We start from the raw sequence: 17,941 nt of genomic DNA on the forward strand, positions 1-17,941 counted from the left end.
TATTCTTTCTCTAGTCTTGGTGCATTATAATTTGTCTTTGTATTTCCAGTGCCTAGCACAATTCCTGGCACATAATACTTGTTGATTGATTGATTGGGTGCCTCTGCCAATACTAACGTGTTATGTTTCTTTTCCAGAATAACCGCATCCATACCTCTAAGTACAATGTCCTCACCTTCTTGCCTATTAATTTATTTGAACAATTCCAACGGGTGGCCAATGCCTATTTCCTTTTCCTACTGATTTTGCAGGTAATGCACAAGTTCCCTTTCTTTACTACTTGGTTTACAATTTGGTAGACTATAAACTCCTTGAGAGCATGGATGGCTTTTCATTTTGTCTATAGCATCTAGTAGAGGGGGCTGTTAGGTGGCACAGTGCTAGGGCCAGGAGTCAGGGAGACTAATCTTCATGAGTTCAGAATCAGACTGCAGACACTTAGCTGTATAACCCTGGACAAGTCACTTAACCCTGTTTACTTCAGTTTCCTCATCTGTAAAATGAGCTGGAGAGGGAAATGGCAAACCACTCCAGTATCTCTGCCAAGAAAACCTCAAATGGGGTCATGAAGAGTTGGACATTACTGTGAAAAATGACTGAACAACACCTAGTAGAGTTCTTTGCATATAGTTGGTGCTCAATACACACACACACACACACACATTTTGGAGTGGATTGGACTTGTTGAATTGGTTATTAAAAAAAGATTTCATTAACTTTTGGAAATGTGAAAAAATCCAATTAGTGCAATACCCATGATTAGGTAAATTGTCCTTTCAGATCAGATTTTCATGGCTATTATATTGTTTGTTCTTGTTGAACATGGGAGTGCCAGCAGCACATTAAAACATCACATTCCTCATTCTAAGTATCAAGGTCATTTTTAAATTCAGCCTTGCCCTTTATTTGAACCATACCAGACTCTAGCAATTATTATTAATAGCCTCCCTCCATGCTTTCTTACTTCCTCACTTGACATTGCTGATATTTTCAGAGCTGAGGCAAAAGGAGAATAATCAAGCTCTTTTTAGAACTTAATCTGATAACTTTAATCATTCCATTTTTTTCATAAAAGAGACATAGCAGCTTTTACTTGTAGATATAAGATATTCCATTTGTATTTGATAAAAGCATTTAATGGTAGAGATTTGTGTTGTTAATATGAGGATGATGATTTTTAATTTCTTTCTTTTAAAGTAAAGTTTGAACCTAAGTGTAGATGGGCTAATTTTCTAGCTTTTACTAATAACAAATGAAATAAAGAAATAAAGTTTTGTGATTTCATTGATATTACTCATTTTTGATTGAGAGATAGAGAGCAGTTTTTTAAGTCGGGAAGACAGCCACTCAAGTCCTATCCCAGACCTGCTAAAATGGGAGCCTGTGGATCCCAGATTAACTTTAGTAGGAGAGTTGCTGATTTGCCTTGGTAGAGGGGATTTCTATAACAGCAAAATCATAGGTGTGGACCCCTGCTTCCCTTAATCCCCCCTCCCACCTCCAAAAAACCTAATCACTTTCAAATACAATGAAATATTAGGAAATTAATTTTTTTTATTAATTTATTTTGATTTATCAACAATCACTTCCATAAGTTTTTGAGTTTTAAATTTTTCTCCCCCTTCACCCCTTCTCCCTCCCCAAGATGGCGTGCAATCTGATATAGGCTTTACATATACATTCCTATTAAACATATTTTCACATTAGTCATTTTGTAAAGAAGAATTAGAACCAATAGGAGGAACCACAAGAAAGAGGAAACAAAACAAAACAGAAGAAAAAAAAAGAGCAAAGAGTATGCTTCGATCTGCATTCAAACTCCATAGTTCTTTCTTTGGATGTGGATAGTATTTTCCATCATGAGACTTTTGGAAATGTCTTAGATCCTTGCATTGCTGAGAAGGGCTGTCTTTCAAAGTTAGTCATCGCACAATGTGGCTGTTAGTGCATACAACATTCTCCTGGTTCTGCTCACTTCACTTAGCATCAGTCCATATAGGTCTTTCCAGGTTTTTCTGAAGTCCACCTGCTCATCATTTCTTATAGCACAACAGTATTCCATTACATTCATATACCACAACTTGGTCAGCCATTCCCCAATTGATGGGCATCCCCTCAATTTCCAATTCTTTGCCACCACATATAGAGCTGCTATAAATATTGTTGTACATGTGGGTCCTTTTCCCATTTTTATGATCTCTTTGGGATGCAGCTCTAGAAGTGGTATTGCTGGGTCAAAGGGTATGCACATTTTTATAGCGCTTTGGGCATAGGGGAATATTTTTTTAAAAGGATACTTTTGAGATTTTTTTTCAAAATATGTTTTAGTCTTTCAAAAATTCCATCTTTGATTTCTATGAATAACTCCTTCAATCCAGCTTATAACACCTCTACCTCTTATTTTCTGCTTCTAAAAAAAATCTATCACCTGGTGATTAACTCTTGGTGTGCAGCCTCTCAACCTAGTTGGCTGGCTCTCAGACAATAGAAATAGAGTCACAGAGGCTGTCCTTAGACTTTTTTCAGCTTGACAGAACTGCTGGGGCTTACTCTCTATTGGCAAATATAAGAACCAAAGTTAACCTCTGTGTCAAGATGTGACATTGAAATAGGACTTTAGTTGTAACTTTCTAAGTATAAATACTTCCTCATTAAGAAAGTATTAAAATCACCAAACTCTCAAAATTAAGATTTTTTTTACTAGAGACTGCTTTGGGTTTCATTTATTTTAATTATCTGTGTGTGCTTCTTGACACTCTTCTTGTGGCAGCTTTGCTTTCTCAGGTTCTTAAGGCTTGGGCAGAAATTCTGAAACTCAATGTTTATTTAGTGTGAGCAGGATCTGTTTTTCCTACAATGGAATACTGTCACAGAATCAGACAATTTTGGAGTTGTAAGGAATCTTAGAGATCAATCTCCTCATTTTGCCAATGGAGAAACAGAAACCAAGAGAGATTAACAGTGACAAGGACACCCAGCTAGTTAATGGCAGAAATGGGAAGAGGATTTACTTGGGTGCTTTTTACAGCTTCATACTTGGATCATAGACTGAGAATTGGAAGAAGGGACCTCAGAGGTCTTTGAATTGAACCCTTCATTTTACAGATGAGGAGCCCTACTACATAGCCATAGTACCTTTAGCAAATATTTAGAAAGAGCCTCAGGTGTTTGGGGGTGGGGATTAAAAAGGAGAAGAGTAGGAGAGTGTTATCTAAAGCTTAAAATGTGAAATTGAAAAAAACAAACAGAACTTAATGTCTCTAAAGAATATTTTTGCCAAATTAATATTGGTTGTGAACACATTCAAGAAACTAATTTTGACGGGTTCACTGGAGTTTAAGAAAATTCCCTACTTTATAAAAATGCATTATGAAATTCAGTGCCTTAGGAGGTTTTTTTAAAAAAATGATAAATAATGTAATCTTTGTTTGCAGATGAATGCTCTGAAAGTCCTTTGCAATATCCTCTAATTACTCGCTGGAGTTAAGGAGTATTTAGGTGACAGTGTTGTAATTTTAGCAAATTATGTTCTCAGAGAAAAATGACACATTGTTGGCTAATAAAATCCTGTGACTTTGAGGGTAATAAAATCTAAAATTTCTCTTGCAGCTAATTCCAGAAATTTCTTCTTTGTCATGGTTTACAACCATCGTGCCTTTAGTCCTGGTGTTAACTATTACCGCTGTCAAAGATGCCACCGATGACTTTGTGAGTATTTTGTCCCTGAGTCTTTCTTATGACTTCAAATTGTTTCCATTTCTATCCTCTATCAAATGCACACAAGTAGAATGTAAATCCCTTGGACTTCCAGAGACTATTTCATTTTGGTCTTTTTATCACCAGCACCTAGAGCATACCTTGGACACAGTAGGTGCTTAATGTTTATTGAATAGAACTAAATATGATGTGGCTTATTTTCTCACCATGTGTGTACACCTCTGTAGTACTTCACCATAATATCTTGTGGTCCAGTAGGTGGCGCAGTAGATAGAGCATTGGGCTTGGAATCAGGAAGACTCAACTTCATGAGTTCAAATCTGGTCTTGGACATTTACCAGCTGTGTGACCCTGGGCAAGTCACTTAGCCCTGTTTGCTTTAGTTCCTCATCTGCAAAATGGGCTGGAGAAATAAATGGCAAACCACTGTAGTATCTTTGCCAGGAAAACCCCAAAATGGAGTCACGAAGAGTTGGACAGATCTGAAAATGACTAAGAAACTATTAATAACAACATTTGTTGTTGGGAAATTTGCTTTTAGAGAAAATTGCTAAATTGGATGCCAAACTTTTAAGCTGTTAACAAGATAAATTAGTATTTTTTTTTGTATGTGTACTTCTTCCTTGATTGAATCTATTCAGAGGCATAATGTATTAGAGAGAGGCAACTACCTAAGGTTCTCTCATCTGGTATCATTAGAGAGATTGAAACAGGTCACTGAGAAAGGGAAATTGTGAAGAGAAACATGGACTAACATGGAGTGAAGCATCATTTGATGTTGTGAGACCTTCAGTCTCAAAGGCTTATATGTTTACTCTTCATTTCTGAGCTAACACACAGGACATTTTAATTCCATTTAGAGTTTTGCCTTTTATTTCTTAGAAGTGCCTTCATAATGCCATAGATGCCTTTCCAAGTACTGAAAATGGACCAGGGCTCTTGAAGGCTGTCCCGATGGGCCATGAGACCTGTCAGGTTTGACTGTGGTGGAAAGGTTTTAATGATGGTCCTGATGACACACCTGAATCTTCCATCTAAGGATGGCTCAGCTGGTTATGGAGAGGATTATCACCAGGAGCTTAACCAGCTGATGAAATGTTTTGGCTGAGGCAACAATGAAATACCAAGAAGTTAAAGAAAATGTCCTTTAGTACTACATGACTCTCCATCTGCTTTCACAGGTGTATTGGAGAATATGGAAGACAATACTAAGAAGTGCATAGTTTTTAGACTATCTCTAAGCATTAATTTGACTTCTTGGTATTTTATATTGGATTTTTTCCTAAGATTCAACAAATAGATATATTAAAGGAAGAAATGAACAATATCAGTATTGATATTCTCATGATAAGGCCAGAAACCAAAAGGATATTCAACACTGAAACGTGGCTCACAATTACTTCTCTTTGATTATTAACCTAAAAGCAATAAGGAACATTACCTACCGGGTTACTTGATCATCTCATCTTAATGAGCTCATGGTCAGAATAAGCAAAAAAAAATAAAAAATACCACCATGAATATGACTATATTTTGTACATCAGTACCTATTGTAGAGGATGAAGAGGTACCAAAAAATTCTTTGAAGGATTTGACAAGACCTTTCAGGCTAGTCAAGCTATAGTATAATATTCAGTGACTTCAGTGGGAAGATAGGCACCAGAGAAGATGGAAAAATGTACCTTGAAAAATGTGGCTCAAGATTAGAAAAACAAAGAGATCAAATACCTGTAGACCATTTGGAAGTCTCATATCCATATATCATAAATTCTTTTTTGAAGAAGAAAGTTGGAAGACTCTGCATATACGTAGCACCAAATCTCTCAAATAAAATGAACTAGATCTTCTTAGGTGCTGAGGTCCCTTCCAATTCTGAAATTCAATAGATCTACGATTCTGATTCAGTGATGCAGGAATCATTTCAGTATCAGCAATCTATGGGTAGTCAGACCACCAACTAGAAAAAGCAAAAGTCAAAATCAACATCATATCAGAAGAAAAGATAAAGATGAAAATGCCCTGCACATAGCTTCAACCTGACCTATTTCAACAAGCTAAAATGAGAAATGAAAAAAGGGAAAATATCGACTTTGATTAGTTTCTACAAAAGTTTTTTTAAATAGTATTTATTTTTTTCCCCAATTTCATATCAAGGCAATTTTTAGCTTTCATTTTTACAAGATTTTGAGTTCCAAATTTTTCTCCTTCTTTCCCTTCCCTCCCATCTTTTGAAAATGGTAGGTAATTTGATATAGGTTATACATTTCTACAAAAGTTCTAAAAGTAATCTATATAATGAGGAAGCCATAAGAACCCAGAAATTGCTTTAACCATCAAGCATTTTAACTCCTTGCCAAGAAAAGCTATACAATCTCCAAGGAATCAAAATTGTAGGTGACCCAAAGGGCAATAGAGAAGCAAAGGGTGGATGCAAGTAGACTGTAATACATTTGAAATTGAACTTCATGCAAGAAGTAGAGTAAGGAACACTATTGAGTAAATGTATCATTACGTAAGGTGATAGGTGATTGTCATAGCAGGGAGAAGAGATAACATGTGGATAACTGGAATACTATACTGGCATGCGTACTGTATAAAAAGGCTTAAAGAAAGCCCTCTAGCATCCTGGGTAGTTTGTCTGTAGAGAACTGCTGAGAAAACATGGACAAAAGTCACCCAGGAAGAGAAAGCCCAAGTGACTTGAGATCGGCTTTGTTGGGTGGAATAGCTCGGTTGCTAAGATCCCAGAATCGTTGATGTATAACTAACACTGTCTTCTGTGGGCCACCTTCTCTAGTCCTGATCTTCATGCACGTTTCCTGAGGCCAGGTTTTCAAAGAGTATAATCTGTGTGCCAGGAAATGATCTTGTTTGCCTTGCTTGATCAGTGACAATAGTAATTGGTTTAGTTATTGAGCAGAACTCAAAAGTAATCATTTGTATCTCTATAAATCTTTAGAATGAAGGAATAAATGAAAAAAACTTATTTATTATTTATATGTTCATCTCTAAACAAAATTTTATTGTACTATGATGTCTTTTTTTTTTTTGGCTGAGGCAGTCAGGGTCAAGTGACTTGCGCAGGGTGACACAGCTAGTAAGTGTCAAGTGTCTGAAGCCAAATTTGAACTCATGTCCTCCTGACTCCAAGGTCAGAGCTGTATCCACTGCGTCACCTAGCTGCCCCACTATAATGTATTTTAATGGGCAGCTAGGTGGTGCAGTGGATAGCGTGCTGGCCCTGGAATCAGGAGGACCTAAGTTCAAATTCAACCTCAGATGGTTACTAGCTATGCGACCCTGGGCAAGTCACTTAACCCTGTTTGTCTCAGTTCCTATCTGTAAAATGAACTGGAGAAGGAAATGGCAAAGTGCTCTAGTATTTTTGCCTAGAAAACTCCAAAAGGGGTCACAGAGAGTCAGACACTACTGAAATGACTCAACAATAGCAATGACAATGTATTTTAAATAAAATGAATTATAAAAAGTGCTTGATAATTGAATTATCAAAGAACCATAACTGCTAAATAATGATACTCCCCCTTCCCCCCAAAAAAAGCACCAGAATGCCAGACACTCTGCTAAACACTGGGGATACAAATACAAAAAGCAGCAAAATCCCTGCCCTCAAGAAGCTTATATTCTAATGGGGTAAGAAAATACATATAGGGGAGTGGGGGCCAGGGAGGGTGATTAGGTTTTAGAAGTCATTGGGACAGTAAGTGGAAGCATAGGGCGGTTGATTGACTTCTCACAAGTGGTAGTTTTGATTTGATTATTATTATTATTAAGAGGTGGAAAGAGGGTATGAATGGGTACTAAGTGACATGTTAGGAAGATGGTCAAAGTTTAGCATAGTGGGTCTGGAGCCAGGTTAGATATGGTTAACTCTCCTTAATCAGGAATGCAAAGAAATTATACTAGAAATCCATAGAGAGGAAGACTATATGAGATTAAACAAATATCTTAGTTTTTCAGATAAGCCCCAGGCTGCAAGTTGCCTTGCTTGAGTGGGAATGGGAGGCCAGGACCACAAGGTGGGCCTGGGCCGGGACCAGGCAAAGAGTGGGAAGTACATATGTTGCTTCAGTGACTGGAAGCTGTGAGGGTTGTTAGTGCACAGGTTTGTGAGATGGTAGAGTACTTTTGTATAGTAGACCATATCTCTATTTACACAGTTGCCTGAAAGGTAGAGGAAAGACAAAATCTCGTGGCTTACTATTTGTGTATTTATTTCTTCAAAGCATTTGATTTGGTAGATCAGAATTCAGCCTCAGAGACTCTCTTTTTTCAGCAAGGCGGCTGCCACACATATCTTCAGATTATACAATATTCCTTGATAGAGATAATTTAGTTCAAAGACCTTCTCAATGATCAGTATCAAGAGGAGCACAGCACAGGCAGGTGAATGTTCAGGAAAGTGTTCACTGCTGTCTTGGAGGATGTCCTGGTGAAAGAGAGATTCCCTATAGATCAAGGATTCTTGACCTTTTTTGTGTAATGGATCCCTTTGGTAGCTAGGTGAAGTCTGTGGACTCTTTCTCACAATAATGTTTTAAATGCATAGACAATATGGAATTACAAAGAAAACCAATTATATTGATATGAAGGTGCAATTTGATTCCATCAACATTCATGAATTCCTGGTTATAGAAGGAGGCATCTTCCAGAACATCTTGTTTGCAGATAACATTCTTCTGGTTATGTCAAGTCCCAAAATATTGCAAGGGCTTCTCAGTGATATCCCTAACCACTCCAAAGAGATGAGAGCCAACACCCAGGGGAAACAAAGAATGGATAAAAAAATGCCTCTTATTCAGATAGTCACATATAATTTATTGAGTAGCAAGATGAGTTAGTCTATTAGCACTTTCATCTTGGTCAGTCATTGAAGATGGAGAATAAACTCCTCCCAGAAATTAGTAAGAGACAGAAGGTGCTCTGGATTGCATTTGGAAAACATGTAGCATTTTGAGTGATCCCAACCTGCTTCCGCATTTTTTTAGACAGTGGTCATCTGATAATGCTATATGGCTATGAAATGTGAAGCTTCATAATCTCTGAAGAATGTAGAAGGCAATAAATCATAAAACTCCATATAAATGTTATTGTTATTATCATTAGTATTATTAATTATGCCAAAGTGTAATGGTACCCTTATTGTACTTTGGAACAATTTAAATAAAGGAACATGGAAAGGAAAATACTTTACCTAAGATGTCTGAGGGCAAGTGACAAAAAAGATTGAGTGTTACTGGTCTGTGACTGCCTTCAGAAGAGAGACACAAGTGACACATTTTTTTGAGCTGTTCCTCTGATTTTATTTTATTTTTATATAAATTTATTTATTTTCAGTTTTCAATATTTACTTCCACAAGATTTTGAGTTCCAAATTTTCACCCCATCTCACCCCTCCCCCACCCCAAGATGGCATGCATTCTGAATATCCTTTCCCCTAGTCTGCCCTCTCTTCTCTCTTTTCCCCCCCTTCTCTAATCCCCTTCCCCTTCTATTTTCCTGTAGGGCAGGACAGACTTCTGTACTCCATTTCCTGTATTTCTTATTTCCCAGTAGCATTGAAAAACATTTTTTTCATGTTTTTTAAAAACTTTAGGTTTCAAATCTTCTCCCTTCCTCCCTCCCCCCCACCCTCATTGAAAAGGCAAGCAACTCAATATAGGTTATACATGTGCAGTTATGCAAAACACTTCCATAGTAGACATGTTGTGAAAAACTAACTCTATTTCCCTTAATCCTATCCTGCCCTCCCATTTATTCTATTCTTTCTTTTGACCCTGTCCCTCCTCAGAAGATTTGCTTCTGATTACCCCTTTCCCAATCTGCCCTCCTCTATCATCCCCTGCTCTCTTGTCCCCTTCTCCCCCTATTTTCCTGTAGGGTAAGACAGATTTCCTACCCAATTGAATGTGTATGTTATTCCCTCCTTAAGCCAAATCCTATGAGAATAAGATTCACTCATTCCCTCTCACCTTCCCCCATTTCCCCTCCACTGTAAGAGCATTTTCTTTTCTGTTTTTTTTTGTGAGATAATTTACCCCATTCTACCTCTCCCTTTCTTCTTCTCTGAATATAATCCTCTCTCATCCCTTAATTTTATTCTCCAGATATGACCCCTTAATCTTCAACTCACCCTGTGCCCTCTATCTATCTATCTATCTATCTATCTATCTATCTATCTATCTATCTATCTATCTATCAACATATAATTTTTTTCCTCCAACTACCCTAATACTGACAAAGGTCTCATGAGTTATAAATATCATCTTTCCATGCAGGAATGTAAACAGTTCAACCTTAATAAGTCTCTTATGATTTCTCTTTCCTGTTTACCTCTTCATGTTCCACTTGAGTCTTGTATTTGAAAGTCAAATTTTCTATTCAGCTCTGGTCTTTTCATCAAGAATGCTTGAAAGTCCTCTATTTCACTGAATGACCATTTTTTCCCCTGAAGGATTATACTCAGTTTTGCTGGGTAGGTGATTCTTGGTTGTAATCCTATCTCCTTTGCCCTCTGGAATATTATATTCCATGCCCTGCAGTCCTTTAATGTAGAAGCTGCTAAATCTTGTGTTATCCTGATTGTGTTTCCACAGTACTTGAATTGTTTCTTTCTGGCAGCTTGTAATATTTTCTCCTTGACCTGGGAACTCTGGAATTTGGCTACAATATTCCTAGGAGTTTTCCTTTGGGGATCTCTTTCAGGAGGAGATTGGATTCTTTCAATTTCTATTTTGCCCTCTGGTTCTACTATCAGGGCAGTTTTCCTTGATAATTTCTTGAAAGATGATGTCTAGGCTCTTTTTTTGATCATGGCTTTCAGATAGTCCAATAATTTTTAAATTCTCTCTCCTGGATCTATTTTCCAGGTCAGTTGTTTTTCCAATGAGATATTTCACATTGTCTTCTATTTTTTCATTCTTTTGGATTTGTTTTACAGTGTCTTGATTTCTCATAAAGTCACTAGCTCCAATTGCTCTATTCTAATTTTTAAGGAATTTTTTGTAATCTTCTTCCTTTTCCATTTGGCCAATTTTTCTTTTTAGGGCATTCTTCTCCTCATTGGCTTTTTGGACCTCTTTTGCCATTTGGGTTAGGCTATTTTTTAAGGTGTTATTTTCTTCAGTATTTTTTTGGGTCTCCTTTAGCAAGCTGTTGACTTGTTTTTATGATTTTCTTGCATCACTCTCATTTCTCTTCCCAGTTTTTCCTCTACTTCTCTTACTTGCTTCTCAAAATCCCTTTTGAGCTCTTCCAAGGCCTGGGACTGATTCATATTTTTCTTGGAGGCTTTGGATGTAGGAGCTCTGACTTTGTTGTCTTCTTCTGGTTGTATATTTTGGTCTTCTTTGTCACCAAAGTAAGATAATATAGTCTGACTGTTTTTGCGCTGCTTGCTCATGATCCCAGCCAATTACTTGAGTTTTAAACTCTTTGTTAAGGTAAGAGTCTGCTTGCAATGTGGAGAATGTACTGTCCCAAGCTTTGGGAGTTATACAGCTGTTTTCAGAGATACTTGTAGGGACCTGTAAATTTTCAGTTCTTGCAAGATGGTATAACAAGGGGCAAGGTGTTTACTCCTTTCCTGGCCTGTGCTGTGGTCTATTAGTGACCACAAGCACTCCTTTCTGTTCTGGAACTGTGAGGAAGGTTTCCTGTCCACAGCCACTACAAGCTCCACTACGCCAGTGCTCCTCCTCACCCTAGGACCCCCATCCAGAACTGTGACCCAGATCCAAGCACGGGCAAAGCAAGAGATTCCTGCCTCCGCAGGAGCAGAGAGATACCTGCAATCCCCCTCTGATCAGCCACTTGATTCCCCCTCAGTCTGTGGGCCAGAAGCTCGGGAAGCAGCTGTCCACCCCGGGGTCGGTTCTCGGGAAACTGGAGCTGAGATCCCGCCTTCTTCTCTCAGTGCCACAGAAACAGACTTTTCCTAATGACCTTCTAAGTTGTCTTTGGTGTTTGTGGGTTGAGAGGTCTGGAAGCTGCCACAGCTGTCTGTGATTCATTCCTCTCTGGCCTGCTCCAGGTTCACTGTGGCCTGCGTGCCCATGCCGCGCTAGGTTCTGCTACCAGCCCGGAGCGATATACCTTTCTGATCAATCATCCAGGTTGTCTTGGGCTGGAAATTTGTTTCACTCTGTCTTTTTGTGGGTTCTGTTGCCTTAGAATTTGTTTAGAGCCATTTTTATAGGTATTTGGAGGGGTTTGGGGGAGAGCTCAAGCAAGTTGCTGCTTTCACCCTGCCATCTTGGCTCCGCCCCCCCCTCTGATTTTAGGGGTGAATGGGATAAGCAGGACATAATGGAGAATGAAAAAAGAGAGAAAAATTAGAGCTGGATGGAACCTTAGAAATCCTGGAGCAAACCCCTCTCCTTTGTGTTATTATCTCTGACTTCCTCCTCTTCCTCTTCTTCCTCTTCCTCATCTTCTCCTTCTCTTCCTCCTTCTCCTTCTCCTCCTCCTTTTAGAAAAGTAGACAGAATTGTACAAATTTTGGTTCCAGTGGGAGAAGTCATGAGCAAGGCATGAAAAATAGGAGAAGGTTCATGAAATAGGGGAAAAAATGGCGAAAGAAAGAGGACTAGATCTTCATTCTTATTCTACCTAAGTGGATTTCCAAATTGCCTTTGCTCCATTAATCTGAAAAAAAAAATCTTTGTAAAATATTCCCCATTGATCAGAAAGGAAGTAATTAGTCATTTAGAGCTGTAGTTTGGTAGCCCCTACTGCAATGAAATACTGTAATCCACTGACTGGTAGGTTAGTCTTTTCCCTTACCTTGCCAGGAATCAGGACTCCTATTCCATTGCTTCTTCTACAGTCTTTCTCCCTCTCTTAATCCTTTTTCCATTATCCACTTATGTGTTATCTTCTGTCATTATAATGTAAACACTTTGAGGGCTAGGACTGTTTTGCTTTTATTTGAATCCTCAGAGCTTAGAACCATGCCTGGCACAAAGTAAGTATGTATATATGTATGTCTGTATGTGGCTACCTAGCTAGTTACAGATGGTACCTACCTGAGGTGTCTAGGTTTTGTGGAAAGGAGACGATAGCTCAATGTGAGTTTGTAAAAGAAAGAGTACTGAAGAGGATGGAGATAGGAGAGATAAGGGATTATTGGGAAAGATTGTGACCAGTTTGGAAAAAGAAGAGAAGGATTAGCACAGGCAAGGGAAAACTCTTCAGTTGTGGTACCTCATTTTAGGAAGCTCATTGACAAGCTGAGCCCAGTCCCCTTTGACAGTGTACTTACACTGAAATGTCATAGAACTTTGAAGTATCAAAAAGGTGACTAGATAGAGGGTAAGTAGAAGCCACATGTAGCCCTCTAGGTCCTCAAGTGTGGCCCTTTGACTGAATCCAAACTTCACAGAACAAATCCCTTTAATAAAAGGATTTGTTTTGTAAAACTTGGATTCAGTCAGGAGGCCATACCCAAGACCTAGAAGGCCACATGTGGCCTCAAGGCCACAGGTTCCCTACCCCACACCAGGCCTTACAAACCAGTTGAAGCAACTGGGGATATTTACAGTGAAGAAGAGAAAGCCCTTTAGGCAAGGATATGCTGGGGAATGTTTAACAATTGACTCTCTGGAGGAAAAATGTGCAAAGGATACAATTTTAAGTTTAACCTGCATTTTCTCCATTACTTTCTTAAATCTAGATAGTCAACAGAATAAATTAAGCCCTGATTTGTAGCATTTGCCTATTTCTGAGGGACAGATGTTCACATTGAAAATTCGATGACTCTCTAGAGCAGGTTTGAATTGGCTTTGGCACACCACCAATTTCAAGAGGTTTGAAAGTAGACTTGGTGTTTGGAAGGCTGTAGATGAGGGATTAGTGTTGATCTGCCTAGCCCTAGTAAGTTGTACAGCTGTGACAGGTGGCAAAAACACTGGATTTGGAATCAGTGGACCTACTCTGCCACTTCCTATCTCTTGATAATTCACTCAATCACTCTGGACCTCAGATTTCTCATTGGGAGAATAAAGGAATTGGACAAGGTGATTTTTAAGGTGCCTTCCAGATCGAAAAAGGTTTGATTCTAGGAACATACTTGGCCTTTTCATATGCATATTCCTAACTGACCTTTACAGTGAATTCATTTCCAAATTCCCATTTTATATGGGCAGTGGAATGACCTGGAAGAGTCCTAGGTACTCGAGTTGGCTTCAACAATTCAATAAACATTTATTAAGCACTTACTATGTACATGACACTGCACCATGTTATCATTTTAGGCCCATATGGGAAAGATCTCAAAATCTAGATGAAAAGAAAATTACAATTTGATACTTACTCAAGGGTGGAGAAACATGCAAAGGTTGCCTTTCTCTCTTTGGTGGCAGAGGGAAAAAGAGAGGTTGAATCCAGAGATCTCCTTCCCTCTCTTTCCTGTTTAATACTCCAGCTGGAGGCCCTTAAGGAAATGGAGACCACCAAAAAAGCCTGACTCATTAGGAGCTGAGGACAGTGGCATTGTTATCCATAGTCCCAGACCAGTAGGTGAATGGATCTCAGAATGCTAAGGGTGCAGAAATGCCAAGACATCCATGGATAATGTATGAAGCAATTATATATGTCGACAGATAGTACCCACTCATAGACTATATATAAATCATAACTCATATATTACCCAGACAAGTGGTGATCAACGTGTTTGCTATACCATGTGCAATACTAGTTTTTATACTAAGTATTATACACCTGCCCCTTTGTATATGGGCTACTGTGCCTGTTGGCTTACTATATGTAAGTTAATGAATGTTTTACGTGCATCTACAAACTGTATCTGTGTACCTGTGTGATTGTAGGGACTTCAAAATTTTTACTGCAAGGAGAATGTAAGAGAGTCAGGTACCTTTGTCTAAAAAACAGGTATGCAGGGAAAAGTTACCAGCTCCTTCTCCTTCAGGGTAGTTAAGTCTCTTTGAGACTTATTAAAGCTTTAAGGTAATTTGCAGGACAAGTGCTAATTACTAGGGGAATGACAGTAGTTTGAGTAGTAATTGAGATCTTTTCCAAAGTTGTGATCTGGGCTACATTGGTGGGCTTTGGGGCACTTTACAGTTCTGTGGTTAATTATGTAATGTAGCATTTTTAGGCATACGATAGGAAATAAAATCACTTAGGTTTAAAAATATAACCCTAGATTGAATGTTACATTTTCCCCATAATGTGTGATAATACATAAAAGCAATGAGAACTTTTCTGGATCTAAAATTCATGATACAAATATTTCTTCAACTTCAAAGAAATTCATAAAATGAAATGATAATCAAATGTTATTCAGTGAATAATGTTTTAATCAAGCAAAGTACTGAGTGCACATGTGTAAGAAATGAGACACTTCCATCTTAGCTAGAGGACTAAAAATTGAATGTGTTTCCTCTACAACCATGTAGAATCAATGAAGAATTGGTCCCACAAAGTCAACCCCAAACATGTGAACTGGAAGAAAACATATGGTTAATCCTCTTAGTTGCCAATACCAGAACCGAGCTTTTTAGACTAGCTGTTAGTTTATGTGTAGACTTGCTTATGGAGAAGGGGCTGTGGCTGTTCTGAACCTTGTGAAGCCCAAATGTCTCTCAAATATTTTTTTTTCTTTGTACTGAAGACAGTGATTGCAATGATTTTCTCACAAACATTTTGCACTTACAGTTCCGTCATAAGAGTGATAACCAGGTGAATAATCGACTTTCTGAAGTACTCATCAATGGCAGGTAAGAAGCACATTTATCTTGTTATTTTTATCATTTGGGAGAGAGGGAATCAATAAGCATTGTTCTGTGGCTTTCCTTTTTGCACAACAGGTACTTTTATTTACCTCTTTAATGATTTTTTAAAATAAAGTTGTATTAAATTATGCTTTTTCTTCTTCAGTGTGTTTGATGAATGTCTGCAGAACTTTATTTCTGTTCTGTTCCACATTTCCTAGTAATTTCTTAGGATGGACAAAGAGACTTTGCTGTTATCAGTTTTTAGACATCAAACGCTACTTAGAATTGATTTCATGATCGTAATAATACTGACATTTCTATAGTGCTTTAAATTTTGCAAGATACTTCACAGACATCCCACTTAAGCTTCACAACAATCCTGGAAGGTACAGTTGGTATTCAGTAAGTATTTTTCAGTGAATGAACAAATAAATCTAAATGATAATTTCTGGGAAAGAATATTTCTAGAGCGGATGTGCAGCACATTAAAACATCAAAATTTCAAAACAAGACTTTTCTTCCCAATGTATTATTTAATGTGTCACATGGCATATTTTAGAAAGGTAAACAGAAAGTCTCATCATTTTTAAATTTCCTCTGCCATTAAAATGATATTATTTGTAGACTGTTTCCAATAAAGTAAAATATTCTAAATTTGCTTTCTCTAAAACAAACAAAAGACAACTCTTAAGAGACTTACTTAATGTATGTAAATGCTAAATACAAAAATTACCTCCAGCCTGGCTGTTATTCTTATTGGCCAGTGGATATTTAATCAACATGATAGTGCTAATAATATGGATTTTAGAGGGAATATTGTATAACAAAACATGTACAAGAGAAAGACTAAGACATTAAGCAGACCTCAAAATCATTGACAATAAATAGCAAAGTGGGAGTAATTCATCTTTGGATGAATTACTCTTTTCTTCAGTGGGAGAAAAATCAATAGAAGGCAAAAGTGATCTTCCTTCATTCACTCTGAGACTATATGGGTTTCAGAAAAGAGTGTCAAAGGTACAAATGAAAAAAAATGGCTTCAGCTACAAATATGGCAGTTGTTGCGGAGAAGGAGCATGATATAAATGAATTGTGATGGTAGAAATTTTCCAATTAGAAAGTGGATGAGCTTAGTGTTGCCTGAGGGTTCTGTGATTTCTTCAGAGTAAGTACTACCTTCACTGATGTAGACAACAACTTCTCTATGCCTGTTCATTCTGTGTCATTCTTATCTATGTTTTTCCATAGATGATCCATCCAATATACTGGGCATCTTCCTCTGATTCTTTGAATATCTAGGGGAGACTTAGTATGTTTCTCATTCTTACTACGTGAATTTTTCTAGTTTTTTTTCAAAATGTCACTTCTTGACTGAAAGTCATCTTTGGGAATATTCTACGACCTCCAAATGTGTGCAGTGTGATTCTTGCCATTGCCCTTCGGCTTACCTTCGATTGTGATTTTTCCAAGATGATGGTGTTCACAGCACTGTAGTCCCATTGGGAGAATATTGGTCTAAAAGAGGCAGGCTTTTTAGACAGTGGGCAGCTCAGACTGCCTCAGTGTAGTGTGGAGGTGACTCTGGGTTCTCAATGGAGATTAAACTCCGTCAGATTCTATCAAGGTAGAAAGGCTTTAAGGAAAAACCCAATGACAAACTGCTTTTGCTGTCTGAGGGCCATCCTAAATATATGTTGAGAACACTGACCCCCTGGTGATGAATTCTTGGCAATGGTGACCCACTGAATGAATAAAGTATAAAAATACTTATTTGGTCCACGTATAGTGTTAGCATTGGATGGGTAGTTTCTGTTTTATTGGGCATGTTCCTATATTAATTCTTTATTTCATATTTTTATTGTTGTCTTGATGAGATAACATGTCGAGGTGTTATGGATTGTTTGAGGAAGTTTTGTTGCATGTCCTGATCTTCCCAAGTCTCTTAGTTAAGGCTGTAATGAGGGTGACTATAAAGGAAAAGATCTGATCCTACAACTGATAGTTCGTATAATTACTTTGCAATCAAAAGTTGGGTTAATAATAGAACTCTAAGCTGAATGGTACCTTAGAGATCATCTGGTCTAGTCTCTCATTTTATAGATGAATAAATGACTTGATGAAAGTCACATTGCTAATTAGTATCAAAATATTAGTTGAACCCAAGGAGTTGAACCTGTGTCTTGATTTCCAGACCAGGGTTCTTTTCACTAAATCATGCTGCCTTAAAAATGAGATAAAGGATTAAGTAGTTACACAGTAATTTTTATAGTAAACTTTCATTCATGTAATTAATCTCTGCCTATATTTTGGAGGCAGGGCATCTAGGTGGTGCAGTGAATAGAATGCTTAGCCTGAAGTCAGGAAAACTGGTCTTCCTGAATTCAAATATGACCTCAGACACTTACTAGCTGTGTGACCCTAGACAAGTCACTTAACCTTGTTTGCCTCAGTTCCTTATCTGTAAAATGAGC

The 17,941-nt window shown here is 37.8% G+C and overlaps 1 protein-coding gene across 8 annotated transcripts in view; it reads left to right on the forward strand.

Moving 5' to 3' along the window:
• Nucleotides 1-17,941, forward strand: part of ATP8B4 (ATPase phospholipid transporting 8B4 (putative)) — a 336,040-nt gene that overhangs the window by 88,857 nt on the left and 229,242 nt on the right. For 7 of the 8 annotated variants that reach the window (XM_020978939.2, XM_020978874.2, XM_020978820.2 and 4 more), the window contains 3 exons: nt 138-251; nt 3,610-3,708; nt 15,412-15,473. In XM_020978939.2, coding sequence (XP_020834598.1) covers nt 138-251; nt 3,610-3,708; nt 15,412-15,473 — 275 coding nt within the window. The remainder of the gene's footprint in view (nt 1-137; nt 252-3,609; nt 3,709-15,411; nt 15,474-17,941) is intronic. The other variant, XM_078151260.1, reaches the window with a different exon arrangement.

This window comes from Phascolarctos cinereus, unplaced genomic scaffold, assembly GCF_003287225.1.
Source record: "Phascolarctos cinereus isolate Bilbo 61053 unplaced genomic scaffold, phaCin_HiC Scaffold_3;HRSCAF=262, whole genome shotgun sequence".
Classification (NCBI taxonomy): domain Eukaryota; kingdom Metazoa; phylum Chordata; class Mammalia; order Diprotodontia; family Phascolarctidae; genus Phascolarctos; species Phascolarctos cinereus.